The 21,434-nt window shown below is 41.9% G+C and overlaps 1 protein-coding gene across 5 annotated transcripts in view; it reads right to left on the reverse strand.

Annotated features, from left to right (window-relative positions):
• The window catches only part of LOC140195086 (phospholipid-transporting ATPase VD-like), a 198,564-nt gene that overhangs the window by 20,611 nt on the left and 156,519 nt on the right, over positions 1–21,434 (reverse strand). For all 5 annotated transcript variants that reach the window (XR_011885354.1, XM_072252765.1, XM_072252763.1 and 2 more), the window contains exons 14-17: positions 16,402–16,528; positions 14,597–14,781; positions 4,777–5,080; positions 2,342–2,418 (exon numbers count right to left, since the gene is read on the reverse strand). Coding sequence is in view for 4 of the 5 variants with exons in the window: in XM_072252765.1 (XP_072108866.1) it covers positions 2,342–2,418; positions 4,777–5,080; positions 14,597–14,781; positions 16,402–16,528 (693 nt within the window). In the remaining variant the exon portion in view is untranslated. The remainder of the gene's footprint in view (positions 1–2,341; positions 2,419–4,776; positions 5,081–14,596; positions 14,782–16,401; positions 16,529–21,434) is intronic.

Genomic DNA, 21,434 nt, shown 5'->3' on the forward strand with positions numbered 1-21,434 from the left:
CCCCATAACCTTTGATTCCGCTATCTTTAAGAGCTATATCCATCTCTTTCTTGAAAGCATCCAGAGACTTAGCCTCCACAGCCTTCTGGGGCAGAGCATTCCATATATCCACCACTCCCTGGGTGAAAAACTTTTTCCTCAACTCCGCTCTAAATGGTCTACCCCTTATTCTTAAACTGTGGCCTCTGGTTCTGGACTCACCCATCAGCGGGAACATGCTTCCTGCCTCCAGCGTGTCCAATCCCTTAATAATCTCACAGCTATCTGGACTATTCCTCTTCTCACCCTGTCTCTTGCAAAAACGCCATCCCCTTCTCGCAATTCCTCCGTCTCCGCCGCATCTGCTCTCAGGATGAGGCTTTTCATTCTAGGACGAGGGAGATGTCTTCATTTTTTAAAGAAAGGGGCTTCCCTTCCTCCACTATCAACTCTGCTCTTAAACGCATCTCCCCCATTTCACGTACATCTGCTCTCACTCCATCCTCCCGCCACCCCACTAGGAATAGGGTTCCCCTGGTCCTCACCTACCACCCCACCAGCCTCCGGGTCCAACATATTATTCTCCGTAACTTCCGCCACCTCCAACGGGATCCCACCACTAAGCACATCTTTCCCTCCCCCCCCCTTCTCTCTGCATTCCGCAGGGATCGCTCCCTACACAACTCCCTTGTCCACTCGTCCACCCCATCCCTCCCCACTGATCTCCCTCCTGGCACTTATCCGTGTAAGCGGAACAAGTGCTATACATGCCCTTACACTTCCTCCCTTACCACCATTCAGGGCCCCAAACAGTCCTTCCAGGTGAGGCAACACTTCACTTGTGAGTTGACTGGGGTGATATACTGCATCCGGTGCTCCCGATGTGGCCTTTTATATATTGGCGAGACCCGACGCAGACTGGGAGACCGCTTTGCTGAACATCTACGCTCTGTCCGCCAGAGAAAGCAGGATCTCCCAGTGGCCACACATTTTAATTCCACATCCCATTCCCATTCTGACATGTCTATCCACGGCCTCCTCTACTGTAAAGATAAAGCCACACTCAGGTTGGAGGAACAACACCTTATATTCCGTCTGGGTAGCCTCCAACCTGATGGCATGAACATCGACTTCTCTAACTTCCGCTAGGCCCCACCTCCCCCTCGTACCCCATCTGTTACTTATTTTTATGCACACATTCTTTCTCTCCCTCTCCTTTTTCTCCCTCTGTCCCTCTGAATATACGTCTTGCCCATCCTCTGGGTCCCCCCCCCCCCTTGTCTTTCTTCCCAGATCTCCTGTCCCATGATCCTCTCGTATCCCCTTTTGCCAATCACCTGTCCAGCTCTTGGCTCCATCCCTCCCCCTCCTGTCTTCTCCTATCATTTTGGATCTCCCCCTCCCCCTCCAACTTTCAAATCCCTTACTCACTCTTCCTTCAGTTAGTCCTGACGAAGGGTCTCGGCCTGAAACGTCGACTATACCTCTTCCTACAGATGCTGCTTGGCCTGCTGCGTTCACCAGCAACTTTGATGTGTGTTGCTTGAATTTCCAGCATCTGCAGAATTCCTGTTGTTTGCCCTTAATAATCTTATATGTTTCAATAAGATCCCCCCTCAGCCTTCTAAATTCCAGAGTATACAAGCCCAGTTGCTCCAATCTTTCAACATATGACAGTCCTGCCATCCCGGGAATTAACCTTGTGAACCTACGCTGCACTCCCTCAATAGCAAGAATATCCTTCCTCAAGTCTGGAGACCAAAACTGCACACAGTACTCTAGGTGTGGTCTCCCCAGGGCCCTGCACAGCTGCAGAAGGACCTCTTTGCTCTTGTACTCAATTCCCCTTGTTATAAAGGCCAGCATGCCAATAGCTTTCTTCATTGCCTGCTGTACTTGCATGCTTGCTTTCAGTGACTGATGTACAAGAACACCTAGATCTCGTTGTACTTCCCCTTTTCCTAACTTGACTCCATTTAGATAATAATCTGCCTTCCTGTTCTTACTTGAGTAGTAGGTCTGACTGAATGTCAGCACATTCTGACTCAATGCCTCAGTGATTACAGGTCATTGTACTGCAGCATTAATACTGTTCATTTCTCCAGAGGTACTTCTTGATATGCTGAATATTTCTAACATTTTTGTAACCTTAAATGAAATGAAAGCTATTCAATTATTGATGGGAAAAAATAAATCTTTGAAAAATAACTGTGACATACACCATGCACTCTATTAGAGTACAAGATTACACATTAACTTATTCTTTAAGATAAACACCATAACAAAGTCTGTAGTATTTTTCTCACATTGATATATGCTAGTTATATTAAGCCACACAAGAACATGTATTTAAGTATTTTACCTGCATTCCTTCCTGACCAGAGATTCCTATTCCAACATCAGCTAGCTGAATCATACTAACATCATTGGCACCATCACCTGCATCAAAAATACACAATAGTGCCCATTTAAAACAGAGGATGAAAAGAAAAATCAGTGAGTTTAAAACAGCAATACTCCATTAAACAGATATATTTGCTGAAAGGGTGAAGAAAAGGAAGAGTATTTATCATGACCTAGTCACATTAAAAAATATATATCTCAGACAATTTCATTTACCACACATCAGGTTATGTCTCAGCTCTTTTCATTTAGATGGTTCTCTTTAAAAATACTGCTGTTGAAATAAAAACTATTTTGGAGCATTAAAATTTGGAATGCAAGTGTGAGGCAGCAGGGTACATTACTACCTTGGCAAAACATTCAACCCTTGGACTGATAGTGTAGGTATAGAGATGGATATTGTGAACTATATATACTAGGCAAAGGAAAAGTCAGCCAAGATAAGGCACTGGGGGATTTAAGAGATGTCTGAAATCAGATTTCAACATGTATTTGCCCTGAGGAGTAAAGGATGGATAAATTCAATAACAAGCTTTGAAATACAGCAGAGTAAGGACTGCAAACACAAAATAAATTGAAGTAAAATAAAGAGCAATTACCTGTTAAATGAAGGCTGCGAATCCATTCAAATAAATGGGGTTGCAACCGCGTATGCATAAAGCTGAACGATCAGATACAGTGTGTACCCAAGCCCCTCAGCTGAGCAAACATGAAAAATGAAACAACAGCTTCTCTGTATTATTTGGTTAAAAAAAATTATTGGTCATTGGTCATTGTGGTAGTTTATACCTTTGACATGGATCCATTTACTATGATAGTAATTGTGCAGTATTTCAAAAGTAGCCTTAACATCTCCTCAATAGAGAGCGACAACAGGGAACGGGACAATTTAGGCTCAGGAGGTCTCCATGTAGGATTTTTATGTAAAAATATAAAAAAAGGACTGTAGACAAATGTAGAGTATTTATTTTAGAGGTTGGTTAAAGCCTTCTCTGCTTACAAAGTGATGAAAAAGGTAACAAAAAGACACATGCTAAATTGGTCTTGCACAAAACCCTGATGAGAGTGAATACAACTATAACAGTGACTTGGAATTAAGTTGCCTCTTCATTCATGTCTAACATGGGAAAGTATCCAGTGATATGTGGGAGAATAACTTCAGAAAGTGGGTTCATTGCTTTCAAAAGATAAACACATTCATTCTTTGGCAATATGGAAAATAGATGCATAAAGAAAGCTGCATAATTAATTTCCTCCCAACACCTACATTTGAGAAAGGTTGAACTGTACACATACACACACAAAATTATTCTCGCAGCAATTACATTTAATTAATAAAGTAATGATGAGAGACCTAAAAAGCAATTCAGTGGCCAAATGCAAGGACATCAGACCAAGGTAAACCCCTTTCATTGGCATTTCTTTCTTTTTCAAGAAAAAGAGATAATGACAATATTCTAACCTTTATGTCAAGACATACTTCAGAGGAAAAACATGAAACACACAAACATTCCAAAGATGGTTAATATTCATTGTACTTAGCCATGGCTTTCTCTAAAATATGCTTTTGATAAGTTAACATACAAAGATATTGCACATTAATATGCAACACTTTTTTTTATTAAGAATGTTATTTTACCCAACATATTTCCAATGAAAACAAAGCACAAAATATTATGGACCGAACTTGACCATCAGGAGATAGAACAACCACAAGTTGATTTTATATCAAAATAGCACATAAACTACAACAGGATGGATTTCTCACTCCCCAGGGATCCGACTGACCGTCTGGGATCATGTTGAGGACCAGCTATTATTAGCACCAGGTCGACAAACTGCCTCCAGAGACTGAGAGCATCAAGATACCAGGTAATAAGTTTCTAGACTACAACCACCTACTTCCCGATGGAAAATAAACACGCCAGCATTTCAAGAGTAAATGCAGTAGAATATAGTGACTGAGGTGACCGGTAAAAGTGCATTTATTGGGCAACAGGATGTATGAAAGGCTAAAAGGCAGAGAGTATGTACACAGGATTAGACGAGATAGAGTAAAGGCTCAATTATTTTTATATATATCTATCACACGTACACACACACACATCAAAATCAGGTCAACACTGTACATTAGATACAACTATACTGATTTTATATTTTACTAGATAAAGGGAGGGGTAAGTAAGTGTAATATCCTCATTCCTTGAAGAGAACTGCCTGTTCAATGATTTATCCACAGTTTGGAAAGTTCAAATTTTGCTTTGTATTCAGTTACTCCGTGTTACAGTGTATCTTTCACATTGCTATCTTTTAAATACTCTTTCAAAAGGTTACTATAACAAAAATGACTATTCAATGCAGGGAACTCAAAGGATCACAAAGACTTTTATTTACCTATTGCTAGAGTCATGACTTTCAGCTTATCCCGCACCAGATGGACCACCTTGCTCTTCTGCAATGGTGTCGATCTGCAGCATATAACAGCACGGCATCTTTTAATAAGTTCCAGAAATGCATCTTGCAGACTCTCATGCAATATAAATTCTAAAGTCTTTCCATCAATTACCAGAGCGACATGAGGTTCAATCCCGTCAAATGAAGAGCATGGAAGAAAGCTAGTATCAGGTGTGTCTTTTTCATCAGCGGGTTGCTCTGTGATTTCTGCCATGATTTTATTTATCAAGTGGGCACATGCCTCCTGTAATGAGAAGAATAGATGGAGAGAGTCCTGGAGATTTTTCAACAAGGGATCTTATTAGGACATTGGGAAGAAATGCCAGGTTAAATCAAGGCATTCTGTCTTGGGGTTGACAGAAGCAGGAAAAGGAATTTTGTCATAGAAGAAATCAGCAAAAATGACATTGATTATAATGAACTGCAATGATCAAGATTCAAGGGTTCAAAACTATGGAAACTATTTGAGTCATATACTTAGAAGATACAGGCAACTATGTGATCAAGCATTGGCTAAAGCCCACACAAAGAAATTTAATACTTCTGTACAGTAATTTATCCCACAGTGGTATTCCAAACTAGTGCGTGTGACAGTCAGCATGTTAAATATTACCAAGTTGCTATCAGGTAGATATCACAGAGTAATGGCCAAAAATGCAGATAAATGTCTCACAAGCATATTTACAATCCTGGAAAAGTGTCTTTTCAATATTTTCCGAGTTGTATAACATCCAATACGAGCAAAAGTAGCTTGCATTCAATTTTGAAACTAAATGTGCCAAAAAAATTCTAAGACTAGATGTTCCAGTACGCTGCCTGGATTAGAGATGGGGTGCTATGACAAGTTGGAGAAACTAAGGTTGTTTTTTCTGGAGCAGTGGGGCTAGGGGGTGATCTGAGAGAATTTTATAAGGTTGAGAAAAGCATATATAGCTGGTATCCTCTCCCCTGGGGTTGAAATGTCTGTTACTAGAGGATATGTATTTAAAGTTAGGGGTAAGTTTAAAGGAGATATATGGGGCAAGTTTTTATAAAAGGACTGAATGACTGGAATGTGTTGTTAGGAGTTGTGGTGATTTATTGAGTAGAAGATTAAGAAAATCAATCTCAGGGTTGTATATGGTGACATATATCTACTTCGTTAATAAATTTCTTTGAACTTTGGTGGAGACAGAGATGATAGAGGTGTCCAAGATTCTTAGATAGGGACATGAACGTGCAGAGAATGGAGGAATATGGACCATGTGCAGGCAGAAGGTATTCAAATAATTAGTCATCATTAGCTTAATTAGAATGGCACAACACCGTGGGCTGTAAGGCCAGTTCCTGAGATGTACCTGTCTATGTTCTATTTTCTATGTTTTAATCTTTACACAGCCTATAAATTATTATTCCAATAATTAAACATTACTTATTTTTCAATATTTTACAATGATGGGTAGCTCAGCTTCTTCACTACAATATAAATGCATGCCCTGGAAAAATAAGGATTATCAACAGCAATAGACAAAATATTGGAAGATGCAAAACCAAAATGAAACAAGAAATAATGGTAAGACACAGCGTGTCAAATAGCATCAGTAGAGTGAACAGATAAGCTGATATTTCAGTTGTAACATCATCAGATTTGGACAATGTGCGCCAAATCATATTAATATAGACCTATGGCACAGAGATGGACCACTTAATCTGTGAGGTCAATAACAACTAGGGGTTTTTAGACCACTCCCACTACTGTCTATTTTGGTTATGGCTCAAATGCTCATCCAAGTAATCTTTAAAATGTAGTAAGGGTTTTTGCCTCTACTATCCTTTCAGATCTTCACTATGTTTTGCAAGAGAAACTTTTCCTCCCAACTCTGCTCTATGCCTCCTAGTAATTGATTTCTGAAGTCTTTCATGTTCATTGTTTACAAAGCTCAGTTGATTTCTGTTTGGCCAATTTTGTTCCAAACAAAATAATCTCAGTTAACCCAATCTCTTGCCACTAACATTGTTCAATCCTAGCAACTTTCCCATGAATTTTCTTTAAACTGACTCCTGCAAAGACACTTTTCTATTCCTCTTGTAATAAGTTGACTAGCACTTTTCTTAATACTCTGCTAGTGGTCCAATTAGTAGTCCAGCAAAACCTTCCAACTCATGATTCATTGCCTCTTAATCTTATCTTCTGATGTTACTTTCATACATCTGGGAACACAGACAACCCATTATGGCTATTCATGTAAATTCACCCTTACAGAATTCACATTTCACTATCCTTATGTAACAGATGTGGGAAAAAAAGTAACTAAATAAAGGTTTTTTTTCAACTTGTGTTTCTTGATGCATGCGCAAATGGCATTTATGGAAAATCACAATATGGACCATTTTCTAGGAAGGCAACTTCTGCCACTTGCAGCATCCCCATTACTCTATACAACAACTTATGCAACTACTACATAATATCCCAAACTCCTATACTCTGAGTTCTGACTGATGAAGACCAGTGTGCTTTTTCACCTCCCTGCCTACCTGTGATGCTGCTCTCAACAAACTATGCACTTGCATTCACATGTCCTTCTGTTCCTTTACCTAGTGCCCTACCATTCATAGCAGATATCACATCTCCCCCGGAAGTCTCCCGCATATTGATAGCTGCTCTCTGACACCTGGAAATTATATACAATCTCCCCAAAATCGATTTTTGAGAGGGGGGAGAGGGGGAGGGCCTCCTGATTGGTCTCTCTTCGTGCTAAGTAGACCTATCAGTTTTCTCTGTGGGTGGGCTTTACAGTCGACCTCAAAAATAATGACAGTGTTTCTCGCTGCACTGTTTGCAACAGTGACTTTTCTATTGCCCATGGTGGGTTAAGACTGTAAAAGACATGTTGAGGTGAGTTTAACAGGTGTCATTCGTTCATTAGCATAGCTAACATTATTTAAACTAGCTGGCTAGCTGCTAAGGAGCTACTCTATTGATGTCCTACGTGATGAGGCCAAACTCCCTGTAGACTTGCTTAAAGTTGTAATAGAATAAATATAAGTACATATTTTATTGTCATATTTTCTGTATATATCCAACTTGGTTTACAGATTAGACAAAATCACTAAAGTATTACATACGCCCTTGGAGGTCGACCGGGGGTAGAGGGGGGAGGTATATGGGGAAACAGGGAGCGGGGGTGCTACCTCCCTGAAATGAGTTTTTTCAGGGTGGGATGTCTGTCACAGTATTAGTCCTATGCTTGTTTAACTTTCCAAAGTGCATCACCTCACACTCATCTGTATTGAATCCATCTGCTTCTCCTCATTCCATTTTCCTAACTGACCAAGATCTTCCTGAAATCTATGATAATGGTCTTCACTGTCAACATCACATCCGAATTTTGTCATCCGCAAACTTACAGATCAAGCCTTTTGCATATACATTCAAATCATTTATATTAATAATAAATAACAAAGGTCCCAACACCAACTCCTGTAGCACACTACTAAACACAAGCCTCCATTTGAAGAAACAGCTCTCAACCAGCACCCTCTGCTTCATACCTCCGAGCAAATTCTGAATCTACCTAACAAGTTCTCCCTGGATTCCACTCAACATAACTTAATAGACCATGCAGGACATTGTCAAAGGTTTTGCAATGGTCCAAACAGCCAACATCCACTGCCTAACTCTAGTTATCTCTTCAAAGAGCTTGGACAGGTTTGTCAAGCATGGCTTCCAATGTACAAAACAAGGCTGATTCCCTCTAATCAGTTTCTGTCTAACCAAATGCTCCTTCGGAGTTCCCTCCAGTTAATTCCCTACTACTGATGTCAGGTTGACCAGCTTGTAGTTCCCTAGCTCGCCCTTACTACCCTTCTTATATAATGGAACAAAATTAGCCACCTTCCAGAGTTCAAGAACCACTTCACCGTGGCAAACAATGACACAAATATCTCCACATTTCTTGTCTAGCTTTACACAAAGTCAGAGGATGCATTTGGTCAGGACCTGGGGATTGATCCACCTTAATGCACAGGAAGGGTGCAAATACCTCTTAATATGGTGGTCCTCCAAAACATCTCTACTTGTTCCCTTCTTATCTATTGAACAACCACCATTTTCTCCTCAGTAAACACAGACGAGAAATATTCGTTGAAAGTACTACCTATCATAGTCATACTTTATTGATCCCGGGGGAAATTGGTTTTCGTTACAGTTGCACCATAAATAATAGTAATAAAAGCATAAATAATTAAATAGTAATATGTAAATTATGCCAGGAATTAAGTCCAGGACCAGCCTATTGGCTCAGGGTGTCTGACTCTCCAAGGGAGGAGTTGTAAAGTTTGATGGCCACAGGCAGGAATGACTTCTTATGACGCTCTGTGTTGCATCTCGGTGAAATGAGTCTCTGGCTGAATGTACTCCTGTGCCCAACCAGTACATCATGTAGTGGATGGGAGACATTGACCAAGATGGCATGCATCTCCTGTGGTTTGAGACACAGGTAGCCCTGCTCGTCTGTGAGGGGACCTCCCTAGCCACCCTTTTCCTTTCAATATGGAACCTTTTAGGGCTTTCCTTAGCCTTACCTGCCAGATAAATCTCGTATTCTTGTGTCGCACTTCTGACTTCCCTCTTAAGAGAATTCTTAGTCCTTTTATAGCTGGAGGGTTTCATTTGATCCCAATCTCCTAAATTCAATATATGCTCCCTTCTTATCCTTGATCAGTCTCAATATCTCTCACCAGTTAAGGTTCCCTAAACTTGCTAGGTTTACTCTTCACCCTAACAGGAACATGCTGGTCCTGGACTCTTGCTTAAGCTGGCTACTGCTTTATCCCATGACTTTCTCCTGCTTAAGAGTCCCATCTGAGCAATATCAGTGCTTAACTATGCCAGAAGCATAAAGTATATTCTGAATGAAGTAGGAGAAAATTCAGAACTTGTCCCAAATCGATGGTGAGGATGTTCTACGAGTCTGTGGTGGCCAGTGCTATCATGTTTGCTGTTGTGTGCTGGAGCAGCAGGCTGAGGGTAGCAGACACCAACAGAATCAACAAACTCATTCATAAGGCCAGTGATGTTGTGGGGGTGGAACTGGACTCTCTGACAGTGGTGTCTGAAAAGAGGATGCTGTCTAAGTTGCATGCCAACTTGGTCAATGTCTCCCATCCACTACATAATGTACTGGGTGGGCACAGGAGTACATTCAGCCAGAGACTCATTCCACCGAGATGCAGCACAGAGCGTCATAGGAAGTCATTCCTGCCTGTGGCCATCAAACTTTACAACTCCTCCCTTGGAGGGTCAGACACCCTGAGCCAATAGGCTGATCCTGGACTTATTTCATAATTTACTGGCATTATTTACATATTACTACTTAACTATTTATGGTTCTATTACTATTTATTATTTATGGTGCAACTGTAATGAAAACCGATTTCCCCCGGGATTAATAAAGTATGACTATGACTAAATCAGCACACAGTCTGCTGGAGGAGTCGAGCAGATGGAGTAGCATCAATGGGTGAAAGGAATTGTCAGCGGTTCAGTCAAGAGTGGAATGGAGGGGGGAAGATGGCCAATATAAAGAGGAGATGAAAGGTGTCCAGACAGAAACCTGAGGTTGACTGGTGGACTATGGAGGAGTGAAAGATGATGGGGGAAGTCAAGCCAGGTAGGGGTTATGAGGAGGTTGGGTAGATTTTGGAAGATAGATAAAGGCAGGAACCAAAACAGAGGTAGTGAGTTGATGTGATGGTAAAGGTGCTGGAGGTCAGGAACAGAAAGGGCTACTAGTGCTGGACTCCAATAGAAAGTGCTGGAAAACCTGCAGGTGAATTTTTTGTGATGGGTGGATGGAACCAGGACAGGGAGGGGGAGAGAGAGGCGACACAAATGGGAGGGCCTGAAGGTGGAAAACCATTGCAGACAGAGTTTAGCAAAACAGTCACTCAATCTATGCTTGGTCTCATAATGTAGGTGACACCTGGGGACTGAATGCATTGAGCAGAATGGTACAGTACAGGAACACTCCATTCGGCCCATAATGTTGTGCCAAAGTGCCATACCAGGCAGCACATTCCAGGCATCCACCCCTCTCTGAGTAAAAAACTCACATCCCCTTTTACCCTATCCCCTATCACCTTCACTGGATGCCCTCTGGTATTTCGACCCAGGGAAACAGGTATTCCTTGTTTTATCTATGCCTCTCATAATCTTATAAACCATGAATAGATCTCCCCTCAGTGTCCGGTGTTCCAGAGAAAACAACCCAAGTTTATCCAGCCCCTCATGATAGCACATGCTGTCTAAACCAGGCAGCATCCTGGTAAACCTCTTCTGCACCCTCTCTAAAGCATCGACATCCTTCCTATAGTGGGGCGACCAAAATTGTATGCAATACTCCAGATGCAGCCTAACCAGAGCTTTATAAAGTTGCAACATACCCTTTTGACTTTTGAACAGTGCCTCGACTGGTAAAAGCAAGCATTCCATAAGCCTTCTTAACCATCTTAACAACCTGTGTAACCACTTCCAAGGAGCTCTGAACTTGGATCCCGAGATCTCTCTGCTCAGCAACACTGTTAAGGATCTTTCCCTTAACAGTGTACTGTCTCCTTGCATTTGCCTTACTGAAGTGCAACAACTCACTTTAGCTGGGTTAAACTCCATCTGCCATTCATCAGACTATATCTGCGACTGATCTATATCATGCTTTATTCTTTGCCATTCTTCGACACTATCCACAACTCCACCACTCTTGGCGTCATCTGCAAATTTACTAACCCATCCATGTACATTTTCATCCAGCTCATTTATATACATTATGATCTGTGCACAGATCCCACTGCCGCACTAGGGATAAGGTTCCTCTTGACCTCACCTACCACCCCACTATCCTCCGCGTACAGCACATAATTCTCCATAACTTCCACCATCTTGAATGGGAGCCCACCTCCAAGCATATCTTTTCCTCCACCCCACTTTCCGCAGGGATTGCTCCCTAAGTGACTCTCTCGTCCACTTGTCTCCTCCCACAGAACTTCCTCTTGGTACTTGTTCTTGCAAGTGGAAAGTGTGCTACACCTGCCCCCACACCTCCTCCTCGAATACCATTCAGGGCCCCAAACAGTCCTTCCAGGTGAGGCGACACTTCACCTGTGAGTCTGTTGCGGTCACCTACTGTATCCGGTGCTCCTGGTGTGGCCTCCTGTATGTTACTGAGACCTGATGTAGATTGGGAGACCACTTTGCCGAGTACCTACACTCCGTCCACCAGAAAAAGTGTGATCTCCTGGTAGCCACCCATTTTAATCCCACTTCCCATTCCCATTTTGACATGTCAGTCCATCACCTCCTTTACTGCCAAAATGAGGTCACACTCAGGTTGGAGGTGCAACACCATTATATTACACCGGGGTAGCCTCCAACCTGATGGCATGAATGTCAATTTCTCAAACTCATGCTAATTGTCCTCCCCTCACCATTCCTGTTTCCCTCTCTCACCTTACCTCCTTACTTGCGCATTCTCTCTCTCTGGTGCTCCTCCTCCACCTTCTCTTCCTTCCATCGTCTTCTATTCTCTCCCATCAGATCCCTCTTCTCCAGCCCTTTATCTCTTTCACCAATCGACTTCCCAGCTCCTTACTTCACCCCCTCCCTCTTCCCTGGTTTCACCCATCACCTATAATTTTGTACTTCTTCCTCCCCTCCCCCCAGTTTCCTTACTCTGAATTCTCCTCTTTCTTTCCAGTCCTGAAGAAGGGTCTCAGCCCAAAACATCGACTGGTTACTTTTTCCATACATGCTGCCTGGCCTGTTAAGATCCTCCACTATTTTGTGTGTGTTGCATCAATTTGTTTAGGCTGTTTGAATTGGATGCAATTAAAGATCAACCAGCCCACCTTGGCACATTGTTACTACACTTAAAACACACATTCCATGCTTGCATTTTCTGTATAATTCTATTTAATATGTTATTTGGTATATTGCTGTGTAATTTATCTTTCCACATTTAAAATGAGTAATGCCTCAATACTCATTTTATGCTGACTGCCATTATTAAAAATGCTTTCTAACTCATTTTTACTTTAACTTCCATGCTTTTGATTAGTAATTTAATTACTAAAATGCAACACAATGGAAGTTGTTTGCATGAGTTCAAATTGGTGTTCAAAGCGTGTGGGAGAAGTTCAAGATTCAAATATGAAGAGAATGACAGTTTTTCTTCATTTCACATTAATTTTCTAAATGCAAACTTTGGAACTAGTGATCTATTTGTAGCATATACTGTGTGACAGGAGACCCATCTGCAGTACTACCGACGCGGCAGAGAGGGCCTCAGGATGGCTGTGGCTCAAAAGAGGGGAGCCATGGAGTCATAAGTAGCTAGCCATCTGGACACAAGCTGGGGTCTGATCAGCCCCGGCTGGGTCACCTGGAGGAGGTTGTATGATGTTGAAAGACCCAAAACACCCGATGATTCCAGGAACATCACTGAAGATGTGTCCAGAAGCATCAGTAGATGTATGTACACAGCAGAGTTGGAAGAAGGTGAGTGCAAAAACATGTTCTCAGTACAAATTCTACCCCACTAGTCTAATTGAGTTATAATTATAAAACTGGGAATACAAACTTTATGAAACTGGGAATATAACCTCCAACCTGTCATGTGTATAGCTATTGGTATTTTTGGGCTTAAGGTGTGTGTGTGCGCGCACGCACCTATCTTTTTGTGACGACACATGGAGACACTTGTGTTCACTAAAATCACACGTTAGAAATGGGAAACTAATTTCAGATTGCAGTTACTGTGCAACGAGACCTGGGTGTCATTATACACCAGTAATTGAAAGTGGGCATGCAGGTACAGCAGGCGGTGAAAAAGGCGAATGGTATGCTGGCATTTATAGCGAGAGGATTCGAGTACAGGAGCAGGGAGGTACTACTGCAGTTGTACAAGGCCTTGGTGAGACCACACCTGGCCTGGAGTATTGTGTGCAGTTTTGGTCCCCTAATCTGAGGAAAGACATCCTTGCCATAGAGGGAGTACAAAGAAGGTTCACCAGATTGGTTCCTGGGATGGCAGGACTTTCATATGAAGAAAAACTGGATGAACTGGGCTTGTACTTGTTGGAATTTAGAAGATTGAGGGGGGATCTGATTGAAACGTATAAAATCCTAAAGGGATTGGACAGGCTAGATGCAGGAAGATTCTTCCCGATGTTGGGGAAGTCCAGAACAAGGGGTCACAGTTTGAGGATAAAGGGGAAGCCTTTTAGGACCGAGATTAGGAAAAACTTCTTCACACAGGGAGTGGTGAATCTGTGGAATTCTCTGCCACAGGAAACAGTTGAGGCCAGTTCATTGGCTATATTTAAGAGGGAGTTAGATATGGCCCTTGTGGCTACGGGGATCGGGGGTATGGAGGGAAGGCTGGGGCGGGGTTCTGAGTTGGATGATCAGCCATGATCATAATAAATGGCAGTGCAGGTTCGAAGGGCTGAATGGCCTACTCCTGCACCTATTTTCGATGTTTCTATGTTTCATTGGGGTTTAGGAAATCCAGTAAAGTAGGAAGGCCAGCAGCCAATAGTTCTAAAAGAATGTGAACTGCTCAACACCACTAATAGGCCAGGAAGAACAACAGTATTCCTTGATTGCAGATGGTCTTGCATCGATATAAACATCCCAGCCATCCATCCAGCCCTCCCACACCACCCCAATAAATACCAAATAACAGTAATTAGAGATCGCCAAATTCACATATTAGCTTCTATTTACCTTGTTCTGTGCATTAAGAGTGAAAATGTTGTCTTTTTGATCCAGGAGTTTACAAGCATAAGCAATGTTAACAGCAGTTTCCTCTTTGTCTCCAGTGAGGACCCATGTCTTGATGTTTGCCTTTCGAAGAGCCATAATTGTGTCAGGGACACCTTCTTGCAAGCGATCTACAATGCCAGTAGCACCTAAGTGTGGAATTACAAACTAATCATTTGTTCCTCATACTGAGAATGAAACAGTTGTGTTTTAAAAAGCAGCTATGAATTTTTAGGACACCTTTGACAATCTCAGGTCAATGGATAACAAAATATGTGGTTAATTATAGAAAAGTAGGAAAGCAATATTATGTTTTCTGATCTATCTAACATTGTGGGACTGGGTTTAAATTTACAGTTCCTTAAATAATCATAAAAATGGCTACAAAGTTTAATCCCAAATCAGCTTTCCGTTATCACCTCTAAACTAACCGGAATGCAGGCCTGAGGGAACGAGAAAACTCTACATGCTTTTTTAAGGGAAGTGTGTAAACCAGGTGCAAAGTGAAACAATTGTGGTTAGGCTCAGGTGTTTTGCAACACAAAATACTCTAGGTCTTGAATTTACAAGATATACACACACACACATACACTCACTCAGTGGCCACTTTATTAGGTACTCTATATGGTCTTCTGCTGCTATACCCCATCCACTTTAAGGTTCGACGAGTTGTGTATTCAGAGATTCTCTTCTGCTCACTAGTGTTGTAATGCATGGTACATGAGTTACTGTTGTCTTCCTGGCAGCTTAAGCCAGCCTGGCCATTCTCCTCTGACCTCTCTCATTAACAAGGCATTTTTCCCTACAGAACCGTCACTCACAAGATGTTATTTTGTTTTTTTGCACCATGCTATGTAAATTTTAGAGGCTGTTGTGCATGAAAATCTCAAGAAACCAGCAGTTTCTGAGGTGCTCAAAGCACCCCATCTTGCGCCAATAGTCATTCCATGGTGAAAGACACTGACATCACATTTCTTCCACATTCTGATGTTTAGTCTGAACAACTGAACCACGTGACCATGTTGCATGTTTTATGCATTGAGTTGCTGCCACGTGATTGGCTGATTAGATATTTGCATTAGCTAGCAGGTGTACAGGTGTACCTAATAAAGGGGCCACTGAGCATATAGTTATACTTTTCAATTGTATTCACATATACTATTCAAGATCCAATCATCCAATCATGATTAGTTAAGGTGCAGTAGTACATTATTTTTATCACCCAGTTCCCCAACTGGCATTCATTCAACTACTTCACACCATGCATGCTGATCAAATTATGCTCCATTTCTTAACCCTGCTTCACCCAAGACTACATGTAAATGGGTGTCTCTTGGTGAAATGTCCAACTGCTGTTTGTTGGCCCACAATTTTCTAATAATTAAACACTAACACGTTAAAGATTACTGGCTGGCAAATACTTGGGCAGGGGTGGAAGGATAAGGTGTGAAATCTCAACGCTCTGCACTTTTGGAGATAACTTTGTCCGCAAGGTCCTGCCCATTGTCTGAAAATTATTTCCCTAAAATTGATTAGTCCCAAAACCTACAATGTTGGAATAGCTATAATTGTGCATAATTAAGTCCTAAATGCCATCCATATGCCACCATTTTTTTTAACAAATCCTCCATGCTTAGATAAGAATGCAAATAGTCAAGACAACACACACAGAACACTATTGCAGCTGTGTTAAATGATTCTTGGAGTTGAACAGCACCTGCCAAACCAGAGAAGTATCTCCAAATTCTCAACACAATCTTGAACTTTACCTAGCAGAGTAAGGTTAGTTTCAAGTTTCAGAGCTGATTCAAGTAGGAGCTCCTCTTGGTTGTCAATACTTGTCTCCGCTGAGAGATGAAATTTTTGCCATTCTGCATATTCAGCATCATTCATTACCTGAAGAGAAAGAAGACTGTAGTGTTCAGTATGAGTGATCAAGAATCCAATAACCACTGAACATGGAAACAAACCAGCACCATAAAATCTTTACAAGTTATGCACAGTTAGAAGAATACCTGGTTTCATTTCACATTTTTCCAATTTGCTTGCGGCCATCTTCAAGGAGCCACGCCTCAGAAAGGCGGCGTCCATCAGTGAGAACCCTCATCACCTAAGTCATGGCATGTTCTAATTGCTACATCTGAAAGGAGGTACAGGAACCTGAAGGCACACGGTGATCCAGGAACAACTTCTTCCCCTCTGCCACCTGATTTCTGAATGGACCTCGAACCCATGAACACTAATTAACTACTTTTTTATTTCTATTTTTGCACATCTTATGTAATTCTGCTAATACACACACACTCACTTACTGTAATTCACTTTTTTTTCCTATTATTATGGCACGATATTGCTGCCACTAAGTTAACAAATTTCATGACATATGCCAGTGATACTAAACCAGAGATTCTGATACTGACCTTTAGAAATACACAATATGATCAGTTTTGTTCAGGATGGTGCATATTTTTGTAAAGAAATAATGAAGCTTAAAAGAGGATCAACAACTTAAACAAATCAGTGCCTTTCTCCAAATCCAAAAGCACATTAACTGGTGTCTTCAGCTGATGATGCCATATGCCAAGGTGATGAGGAAGAGAGCAGACTTAATGTATATTCTAATAGAATCCATGGTAAAACTGCGATGGTGTAAAGAAAAAAAATGCTGGCTATTGTGAGACCATAAGATAAAGGAACAGAAGTCAGCCATTCGGCCCATCGAGTCTGCTCCGCCATTTTATCATGAGCTGATCCACTCTCCCATTTAGTCCCCCTCCCTCACCTTCTCATCATAACCCTTGATGCTCTAATATCCTCTGGTATAAACAGATATATTGTAGGGCAAGTCTTGCAAAAGTTGAAGCCAGAGTAGAAATGTTACAATATCACAGAGTGGATGATTGTGTCAAAGCTGAGCAACTGAGGACAAACAAACTTAATATTGTCGTCACAGTAACAGGACGTCCCTTGTCAACTAACTGTCATTGAGTGAATGGACATTTTAGAGAGTAACTAGACAATGGGGTGAACCATTGGGGCACCCTTTGAGAGGAGGGTAGTGCAGTCTGATGTGGCCAGAATGAACATTAAATTTTCCTGCATACTATTGGTATCACTTTGCTTTGGAAACCGAAGTAGAAAACCTCAGTTTATTAAGGAAGAACGACGAGTAGCAAGGCAAATATAGCTGCTCCTCATTTAATGAAGGACACTTTTGATGGCATTATTTCTGGTTTATCTGCCACCCTCGTGCCTCTCATTGTCATTCTGGAGACATGCAGCCCTTTCATCCCCCATCTCTTCATCTCTTCTGCTGTTTGTTGCTTGTCTCTGATCCTGGAGACATGCATGCCTCTCCTCCTCTGTCTCTTCTTCTCTCATCTTTTTTTGTCCTGACTCTTTGATCCTGGAGTTGTGTGGCCCTGGCCTCATCTGATTCTTTTTCTCTCCCTCTCCTTGCCGCTTCCTGACGATGTTTGGCATCATCTCTTGACTATAATGTCCCCCTTCCCTTTCCACATGGTATAATTAGGCTGACCATTTTTTTTGTTACCCTGATGCTGGATAGAAGATACAAGGCAGTAACACCAGGGGATGCTGATTATTCTTGATGATGTGGTTGGCGCTCTCCTAAATGGATGTGACATAGTCACTGCTGTCCTTTGACTGCAGCAAAGGGTTTTATGGGTGTCTCGAAGTACGTCATTACAATAAGGTTTAATTATCTCTTATTGATGGGTGGCAATTAGATCTGTCTCAATCCTGCACATGCTGATGGTGATTAGCAGAATGTGACCCCTCGAAATAGAGCTGCCCTGCCCTTTTGCTCCGGTAGGTGTTGCTGCTGAGGCTGTCATGTCCCGAATTCCATGATGGCGGATCGGCTCTCGGGTTAAAAGGGAGCCTGTTGATTTTTGCGAATGAGCAATTTTATATGAATATATAACCCTGAACTTTGCCTGGATTCTGTAAGTTAGCTCATATTCATTTGATTTAGCCAAAAAAAAGTGCCGCTGTAATGCACCATTTGCACTAATTGGAGGTCACAAACAGACAAGACAGGGCATGAGAGTTTTAGTAGTATATAGATATGGAAAGGAATGGGATCCAAAGAGGAAGCAATGGGTAATGATTAGAGAAAGAAAGAATTTGATGAGGTTAGTTCCTGTTAGGAATACAAAGCAGATAGATTTTGGAGGGGTGGGAGAAATTGGGGGTTTGAGGTTATGCATCTGGGCAACAAAGATGTATAAATCAGGACGCTCTTTATCAACTATAGCTCTGCATTCAATACAATATGCCCATAAAACCAATCAATAAGCTTCAAGATCTTGACCTCAATACCTCCTTGGGCAATTAGATCCTTGATTTCCTAACTTGCAGACCCCAGTCCATTTAGATTGGCAACGACCTTCCCTCCACAATCTCCATCAGCACAGGTGCACCACAGAGCTGTGTGCTTTGGCCCCTGCTCTACTAACTTTACACTTACGACTGTGTGGCTAAGCACAGCTCCAATGCTGACGAGACCACCGTCAAAGGCTGAATCAAAGGTAGTAACGCATCAGCATATAGGAGGGAGACAGAAAATCTAGCTGAGCAGTGCTATAACAACAACCTCTTACTCAATGTCAGCAAGACCAAGAAGATGATTATTGACTTCAGGGAGGAGGAAATCGGAGGTCCATGAGCCAGTCCTCATTGCAGAGTCAGAGGTGGAGAGGGTCAGCAACTTTAAATTCCTCGGTGTTATCATTTTGGAGGACTGGTCCTGGGCCCAGTATGTAAGTGCAATTGTGAAAAAAGCACGCCAACACCCCTACTTCCTTAGGAGTTAGTGAAGAACTTTAACAAACTGCTATAAATGTGTGGTGGAGAGTACTTTGACTGGCTGTATCACAGCCTGCTGCACAACCACCAACTGTTTCAGCTGCTACCATCTGGGAAGTGGTACCGCAGCATAAAAGCCAGGACCCACAGGATCTGGGACAGCTTTCTTCCACCAGGCCATCAGACTGATTAATTCATGCTGACACAACTGTATTTCTATGTTATATTGACAGTCCTGTTGTACATACTATTTATCATAAATTACTATAAATTGCACATTCTTTTTTAGACATCCATTAGTCTTGCGAGACCATGGATCTGTGCCTGGAAAGTCTTCACTCTCCAGGGCGCAGGCTTGGGCAAGGTTGTATGGAAGGCCAGCAGTTGCCCATGCTGCAAGTCTCCTCTCTCCACGACACTGACATTGTCCAAAGGAAAGCCAAGGGCCGATACAGCTTGGCACCAGTGTCGTCGCAGAGCACTGTGTGGTTAAGTGCCTTGCTCAAGGACACAACACGCTGCCTCGGCTGGGGCTCGAACACACAACCTTCAGGTCGCTAGTCGAATGCCTTAACCACTTGGCCACGTGCCCACACAAATTGCACATTTAGATGGAGACATAATGTAAAGATTTTTACTCATGTATTTGAAGGATGTAAGCAATAAAGTCAATTCAATTCAACACCAATGCTCTCGAATGGAAAATCCTACAAAAAGTAGTGGATACAGCCCAGTTCAACATGGGTAAAGTCCTCCCCACCATTAAGCACAGCTACGATAGGATCTTTTAAGAGACTTATATAGGTACATGCAGCTTAGTAAAATAGAGGGCTATAGGTAAGCCTAGTAATTTCTAAGGTAGGGACATGTTCGGCACAACTCTGTGGGCCGAAGGGCCTGTATTGTGCTGTAGGTTTTCTATGGTTTCACAGAGCATTGTCGCAGGAAATCAGCATCCATCATCAGGGACCCCCAGCATTCAGGTCATGCTCTTTTATCACTGTGCCATCAGGAAGAAGGGAAAGGAGCCTCAGGACTCACACCACTAGGTTCAGGAACAGTTATTATCCCTCAACCATCAGGCTCTTGAACCGAAGGGGATAACATCACCCAACTTCACTTGCCACGTCAATGAAGTGTTCCGAGAACCTATGGACTCACTTTTAAGGACTCTTTATTTCATGTTCCTGATATTTATTGATAATTTATCTTTTATTATTATTCCTGTCTTTGTATTTGTAGTTTTGTTGTCTTTTGCAAGCTACTTTGAATGCACAAGTTGGTGTGGTCTTTCATTGTTTCTATTATGGTTATTATTTTATTATGGATTTATTGAGTATGCCCGCAGAAAATGAATCTCAGAGTTATATATGGTGACATATATGTAGTTTGATTATAAATTTACTTAGAACTTTTTAGTTACTGTTATAGAAAGATAGTAACAAGTGCCTTCATTAAACTCAAGGGAAGGCCAAGAATGATACATTGTTGGTTTATGTGAAGAACAATCAACTAGAACAGAAACAGAAGGACAACAAAGCATTAGAAATAGCGATTAGTTAGGGTAGGAAGAGTGTGGATGTGGATAGGATGATGCCCGGGGAAAGTGGGTGGAAGGCAGCTTAGGAAGGCTCATGATTGATATGGAGGAATAACAAAAGATGGAAGAGAGTAATGGACAGATTGGAGCAACAGCTAAAATTAAAAAGTAAACAGAACAAATTCAGGTAAAGTAAAGCAGAGTGGTGAAATCCTAATCAGCTCTCTTATTCTATCAAGACTAGCTCTCAAGCTGCGATGTCACCTGTCTACAGCTGCCCAGGAGAGTGGTGTCAGAGTTGGTGCGCTCCACCGTAGGCTGTGTAGCATGTTGGAGTTGATGCTGCTCCCCAGTGTTCGCTCGGCAGAAGACAAGCTGTATTGTAGTTGACTGTGGATTTCTGCAACGTTCATGGACTCAGAGTCTTGGATT

The sequence above is a fragment of the Mobula birostris genome, chromosome 3 (genome assembly GCF_030028105.1).
Source record: "Mobula birostris isolate sMobBir1 chromosome 3, sMobBir1.hap1, whole genome shotgun sequence".
Lineage (NCBI taxonomy): Eukaryota > Metazoa > Chordata > Chondrichthyes > Myliobatiformes > Myliobatidae > Mobula > Mobula birostris.